At 28.8% G+C, this 7416-nt stretch overlaps 1 protein-coding gene across 1 annotated transcript; it reads right to left on the reverse strand.

Annotated features, from left to right (window-relative positions):
• Positions 1–483: 483 nt before the first annotated feature.
• LOC133037306 (protein DETOXIFICATION 27-like) lies at positions 484–7143 on the reverse strand. The gene is made up of 8 exons (XM_061114318.1): positions 6760–7143; positions 6128–6669; positions 5931–6017; positions 4619–4675; positions 1307–1545; positions 1072–1190; positions 884–973; positions 484–803 (listed from the first exon to the last, which is right to left on the reverse strand). The coding sequence occupies exons 1-8, from the start codon at positions 7108–7110 to the stop codon at positions 753–755; spliced, it is 1536 nt and encodes a 511-aa protein (XP_060970301.1). The 5' UTR covers positions 7111–7143; the 3' UTR covers positions 484–752.
• Positions 7144–7416: the final 273 nt, after the last annotated feature.

Below are 7416 nucleotides of genomic sequence, written 5' to 3' on the forward strand. Positions count from 1 at the left end.
TGTGCGCATCGTAGATAACTAAAACAAAAAAAAAAAATTTGAAATAATTTGTGTCGGTCAACAAATTTGACCAAACGCATTAATTAACGCCAAACCCATTTTGTAGTATATATAAAATTATTTACTACTGCAAGTACTATTTTTATTTGAGAAAGTAACCAATTGTTATAACTAATTATTACAGTAATGTTTTAATAATTATTATTGTAAATAAATTATTTTCTTGCAAAATACCAAATTTCACTCAACATCAGAGAATCTCATTAATATATCATATTGTTAATCATGCAATCGTATATACACGCCAATACATATATATGATCACACAATCACACATACACATATATTTATGTGCAATATAGACAATATATATAATTGATATATATGTAACACATATCAAAGCTATATATATATAATTATATACCTCTTAAAGTTAATCAAGTGTTCTTAAATCTTTTTATATGAAGTGTCCTAGGTCATTCTTCATAATTTAAATAATAAATTGTTCTTAATTAAATTTTTTCAGGGATCATCAACTTGTTATTGATATAGTTCAAATTCGGGTTCAATCTATGTTTACAAAAAATAATAATAATAATAATAATAATAATAATAATAATAATAATAATGAACAATGTCTTTCAAGTTAAACTATGGGAAATGAATTTAAGACAAATAATGGAGTAAATTTTTTCACATGTTACGACACTTGGTTCTTTGATTCTCTTGCCCACTTTTTCTTTTTTATTTATTTATTTGGATTCTCTTGCCCACTTCAATACATGCTTATTTGCTTTCTCAGCCTGCAAGAGTTTTAACCAAAATTAACATCTTGTCATGAAAATTTAAAAGAAGATTCATTCATAACTATATATAAATTTACCTCTTTTTCCCAATCACAACGAATGATAATGATGGCTAATATAAAAGTTTGAACTGTAGTCCCTCCAAAAATCATGCCAGCCCAAATTCCCTAATATTTTGTGTTTGTTATTTTGCAAGTATTATAATCTAAGATCCATAATATTTTGTTATTAACTTTTATATTAAATTAATTTATGTTAAACTTACCATAACTCCTTGGTGGAATCCCCAGCCCATCAATAACCCAAGTGGCACCCCAATAAGATAATAACAGCCCAAGTTTATGTATGCTACATACGACTGCCAACCAGATCCTACAGCCACTCCTGTAAATTATTAAGAGAAATTAGCATAATAAAGCAATTTAATTTATTATAATTTTTTCGTTAAGAAATTGATTAGAAAAATTAAACTCGGGAAATTTAGAAAATAAAAAAATTACCAGAGAGGACAGGTTGAACACTGTTAAGAAGAATAGTGAAAGCCAAGAGGAGAGATAGTTTATTAACAACTTCAAGGACAACTTTGCTTGAAGAGAATATCAAGGCAATCTCATTGTGGAATATCATAATGGAAACCCAAAAGAAGAGCCCTATTACTATTGATGTCACCACTGATACTATAGTCGCAAACTTTGCCCCTTTCCCATTTCCAGCTCCGAGCTCATTTGACACCCTTACTCTGTACTTAAATGTTTATTAGTCAAATCTGCTTATATAATTAAATTTTAACTAATCGAATTATATTACTCTTGATAATTAATATATCTCATATTATTATAAGTTGTAATACGTAAGGAAATTCTTTAAACTTTGTAAACGTTAATTATTAGATAACCCTAAGTTAAAATATTGTTTAAATACTGCAACATATTGTATAAATATATATATGATTACACCATCTTGAATATTTAATTGTTATAATTTATACAAGTAAATGATAGCATGTTTATTATCTTTCAAATATTAATTTACACGCTAAAATTAATGTATAATATATATATATATATATATTTTTTTTGAGATATAGCCTCAAAAAACACTACTAAGGAAAAAAACTCCAAAGGGTAAGTAGCTGTAAAGCATATTTAGCAAGAGCATTCATTACTCCATTGAGAGTTCTGGGGCAATAAATAAAAAATACAGTAGTATAATTAGGATTTATATCTGTTCTGTTATACAATTTTCTTTTATAAGGAAAAAAAAATCTAGTAACGATTTTTTTTCTTTCTACAAAGAATCCTATTTGTTAAAAGAGTAATTTGCGGCAAAACTCCCTCAACTGTCAATTTACTTGTAAAGAACCATCTAACCTCATATTTTGGTGGGAAAATCCTCTAAAGTACTATTTCGTTTACATTTTTAAGGTCCCGTCTATTCAGCCTCATTAAGTTCTAATTTTGTCCATGTGGCAATGACAGGTCACTAAAAAATTAGCCATATTTTACAAAATAAAAATTAAAATAAAAAATTTAAGAGTAATTTGCGGCAAAACTCCCCCAACTATCAATTTACTTACAAAAAACCATCCAACCTTAAAGTTTTTTGGATGGTTTTTTCAAAGTAAATTGATAGTTGGGGGAGTTTTGCCGCAAATTACTCTTAAAGTTTTATTTTTATTTTGTAAAATATGGCCACATAGGATAATTTTTTTAGTGACTTGTCATTGCCACGTGCGCAAAATTAGGACTTAACGAATTTGGACAGACGACACCTTAAAAATATAAATGGAACAGTACTTTGGAGAGTTTTCCTACTAAAATATGAGGTTGGATGGTTTTTTGTAAGTAAATTGATAGTTGGAGGATTTTGCCACAAATTACTCTTGTTAAAATATATTTGACTAAGTCTGTTAAGTTTACACGTCACAATTATCATGTTTAAAGAGGGTGCAAAGTCAAATCAAATAACATGTATTATACATTAAAAAATATTAAAGTTTTTCTATGTTAAATAAAGAATATTTAAATTTTTTCACTTGCTATTTATTACTTTCCAATGGACCCTAATCCAGATAATTAAAGAAATCCTTAATAATTAAATTCTAAGAACTAACATGTAGTTTAGTTTTTAGTTTTTATGTGTTATTTTTTATGCTCTTTTTTGTTAATATATACTCATATGTCAAATTAAAAACCCATTAAACAAAAATGATCCAATCTAACATAGTATTGGATTAAATTTTGAAGCCTAATAACAAGATTGGATTGGAAGATGTTTCTCAAAATCTAACTATATATATAGATTGGATTAAATTAGAAGAAAAATGTTAAATTGGATTGGATGCTTAAAGAGTTGTGAGGAGTATATTGCAGCTCTTTCTTTTTCTCTGCTTGAAGAAGCAATGACTTTAGATTAATCCTAAAGGAGAAAATTCTAAGGAAGCTGGAGGGTTTGGAGGTAAAATGCTTTTCTCAAGCAAGATGGACAATTTTCGTGCATATTGGAAAGCATTGTCTCATATGGATTAAATGTAAAAGTATTGAGCCATATATAAGAACATGGGCTACTCCACTCATTGCCAATTGGTTTTGAGATGGAACCCTATGATTTTCAGCATGGTATCAGAGACATATCCTTAGCAGGCTTTCAATCCACACCTGTCTAAATGGTTAGTAAACCGCACGAGATCCAGATGGTGCAAAGACACTTGAGATCCGAACAAAAATAAGCGAGCAAATGGCATAGCCTGTGATAAGGTGATTCAAGATTGGTGAGCAAAAATAGCCAACATCTTGAGGGGGAATATTGGAGAACATTATCCCACATGGATTAAATGTAAAAGTATTGAGCCATATATAAGAACATGGGCTACTCCACTCATTGCCAATTAATTTTAAGATGGAATCCCATAATTTTCAACACTGCAATTAGTTTTATAGAGCATCCACTATATTTAATTAATGATGGCCTATAAAGTTTCAATTTCAGCTGCGAAGGAAATGAAAGTTTTTTTTTTTTTTTTTTGGAAATGTACCATGAATGGTAATAGATATTTGGCGTTTGCTCTTACTTTTGGTTATAGTCACTACAAAAAAAATAGTTACTTTATAGAGACAACTTTTTTAGTCACAACATAATTTTTTGTAACCAAATGTGACTTTTGTTCGCAGCAAGAAAATACTTGTGGCTAAAATATAGTATTTAGACACAAGTTGTCACTAATTTACTGTTAGTCACAATAAATATTGTGACTAAAACTATATTTATTCATAACAAATTGTAATTTTTGTGACTAATACATTTAGCTACTGACATTTTAGTCCTACCATAGGAATAATAATTAATAATTAGTCACAACTTTTTTATTTTTAGTTATAAATTTTGTTGTGACTAAAAATAAATTTTTTGTAGTGAGTTTAGGTTCTTTAATTAGCAACTTTTAGGAATTTTTAGAGAAAAAAAGGGAGAAGAAAAAAAGAGAAGTGAATGTATGTTTTCTTTTTTTTTTTTTAAAAAAAAAAGAAAATAATAGTGTTTTTAATAAATAATTATATATAAAAAAAATTAAATAAGGAAATAATATTTAATTAATATAAAATAAAATAATAACACATTAAAAAAATAACTTTTCATGAAATCATTATCTTATAATTATTTTCTATTTTCTTTTTATAATTTCAAATTCAGTCAATTTAATATATATTTTGAAAATTCCCTTATTTAAATTGTGGTGAAATACAAATATAGATATGAATTTTCAAAGATTTATAATTGAAATAAAGATTTAATAAGTAAAAGGGAAGAGTAATTACCCGGTTCCAGCAAAGAATGCTAGAGGAATCATCATCTCCCACCCGTTAATCGTCATGCTATATACCAATTACCATGCCAATCAATTTGAATCACCATTTGATAGAGAATAATAACATATCTTACGAAATATATAAATATATATATATATATATACTATGTGATTGTTACGTGCCAAGCCACGTAGTGTTAGTTTTATTTAATATTTTAGTTTTTTATTTGAATTAATAATTAAAATAGTATAATTATTTGAACGATTTGTTTTATAAAAATAAAATATGTGTCAGTATATTTAGTAAGTAAAATATAGTTGTGTTATAATAATGTATGTTATTAATAGTAAAATGTACATTAATCTTCTAATTGAAAAAAGTTCTATTATCTCATTTCATATCTAATAATAGCTACACAACTATATATTTATAGACTTTCACATTCTTTGCAAATTACTAATAAGCACCAATAATATTTTCATATTCTAATATTTTTCAACCTTCTCCTCTTGGTGGTAAAATTAAAAATAAAACTAAAAATAAGCACAAACATATAAGGTAAATACTAATTACAGCCCATTTTATCTTTTTTTTTTATTATTTTTTTAAGCCCAAGCCCAAAAATCTCTAAGCCAACACATCAATCTTCTTTTATATTATCTTTTCTAAATATTTTATCTATATATTTTTTTTAAAAAAAAATAAATAAAAAAATTATTAATATTCTCCCAAGATAGGTTTGTTAGAGAGATATGTGGCTAAGATGATTTTTTTTTTAATTTAAAAAGAGATTATTAATATTTAAAAGATTGTTTATTTAAAAGATTGTTTAATTTTTTGGGTTTAATTATTGGTTTTATTTTTTAACGGGAGATCAAACCTAATCGTCAAATTTAACAGAATATTCTTTTATTTTTAAGTATATTCTGTTAAACCAAGAATGTTAAACCAAGAAATGCCGTTAGATAGGCACTTTTAAGATATAAAGATATATAACTTTAAAACAATTTTTTTTTTTTTTTGTCATTTTTACGGAATTCTACATATAAATCTTTATTAGAACTAGCGTTGCAATTTAAATTTCAATAAAAAATCGTACGAAAACCCCTATTTCAACTAATGCTGCAACTACTTAAGAAATCCAAACAGTAAATTTAAAAAAAAAAAAGTTAAAAAAATATTATAGGAAGTAATTCCCTAATATAGTAATTATAAATGACATATTTAAGTTAAGGTAGTTGTTAACCAAGAACTTTTGACTTAAATAATAACAAAAAAAAAAAAAAAATTAGAAAAATAATATAAATTAAGCAGGACATACCAAATAGCTAAAGCATCCAAAGCGATTTCCGCATTTTCCAGGTTTCCCGTCATTAGCATCAGTATTCTATAGTACCAACTTTCCAAGCTGTTCATTTTTATAATTTCATTCCATAAACAAATAGAAAAGACAACTTTAGAAAAAGGATAATAATATAAACATATCTCTGGAATTTAAGAAAAATGTTTGAATTTTACCAAAGCATGACCCCAGAAGAAGCAGAGAGTTTGGTGAACTCCCAAAGGCCAGAGAAGGCTTCACCTGATAACCCAGTCCAAGTAGAGGGACAACCACCGCGGACGGCGTAGCCCATAAGCCCAAACGTCATAGTCCACCATGAGAAATTCATACTAAGAGCCGTGCCGATAACGCCCAACTTGAGTTGGTACACAAATAACCAACTCACAAACAGGTGCACGGCCAGGGCTGCCAGCGACACCAAGGCTATCACCCTCGTCTTCAGTTGGCTCTGTAGAAATCTCTGTAGCGGGAACTGAAATGCCAAACTGAAGTGCAGGGGAATCATGCACATCGCCACCTTACCCGATAACTCCGCCACCTCGGGTGGCTGGCCCAACAATTTTAGCACCGGCGACGCGAAGAGGTAGAGAGGGAGTAGCAAAACACAACATATCGATAAAACGATCCACGAACGTTGCATGTACACCCCCAGCATGGCGTATCGCTTTGCCCCATATGCTTGACCGCATAGGGTTTCCAAGGCACTCGCCATCCCGAGCTGAGAAATAAAAGACAATACAATATAATAAATAAACTAATTGAATTAATCCTTTTTGACTATTGTAATGATAATGTGAAATTTTATTACTAGTAGACCAAAGGTGAAGCCAATGATGATGTTAATGGCTACTGAGATTGCGGCGAGCTCAAGGTCTCCAAGGTGGCCGGCGAAGGCTTGTGTGATAACGAAAAATGAGTATGCGGTGACTCGGCTGAAGATAGCTGGACCAACTATGTGCCACAACTTCTTTGATTCAATTTTAACCCTTTTCCCTAGAGAAAGTTGTCGGGTAATATAATCGTTCTTTTCATGAACAACAACAAGATTATTATGTTTTGATTGCTGACGATGATCGTGATTGTAATTGAGGGAAGCTTTGTGATCTGCTAGTAGTGGGACCTTTACTTCTTCCTCTATTATGTCATTAGAGCTCTGCATTTTTAAAAAATTCTTTGAATTTCTAAAGATTTGTTTTTAAGGTATCATAAGACCAAGAACCATCTATAGAAAGTACACTTATATATATATATATATGGTATAACTTTTGGGAGATGCATCTCGTGGCATCAACCTAGCTTGCTAAGGGAGGACTACGGCTGCTAGCTGAATACATATTTGTTCATACATCTTTATGTAACACATTTTATTTTATAAATATATTTTTTTGGAAAGCTGATTGTATATTATTTTTGATTTAAAACAAAACAGTGGCAGAAAATAATTAAACATATTGGCTACTGACAT

The sequence above is a fragment of the Cannabis sativa genome, chromosome 4 (genome assembly GCF_029168945.1).
Source record: "Cannabis sativa cultivar Pink pepper isolate KNU-18-1 chromosome 4, ASM2916894v1, whole genome shotgun sequence".
Taxonomy (NCBI): Eukaryota; Viridiplantae; Streptophyta; class Magnoliopsida; order Rosales; family Cannabaceae; genus Cannabis; species Cannabis sativa.

Coding starts and splice junctions, on each gene's coding strand:
- LOC133037306 (XM_061114318.1), bottom strand. CDS start 7,110: ATGCAGAGCTCTAATGACATAATAGAGGAAGAAGTAAAGGTCCCACTA. Junction 4,676..5,930: donor TTGGATGCTTTAGCTATTTG/GTATGTCCTGCT, acceptor ATTGGTATATAG/CATGACGATTAACGGGTGGG. Junction 1,546..4,618: donor GCATTCTTTGCTGGAACCGG/GTAATTACTCTT, acceptor ATTTAAGTACAG/AGTAAGGGTGTCAAATGAGC.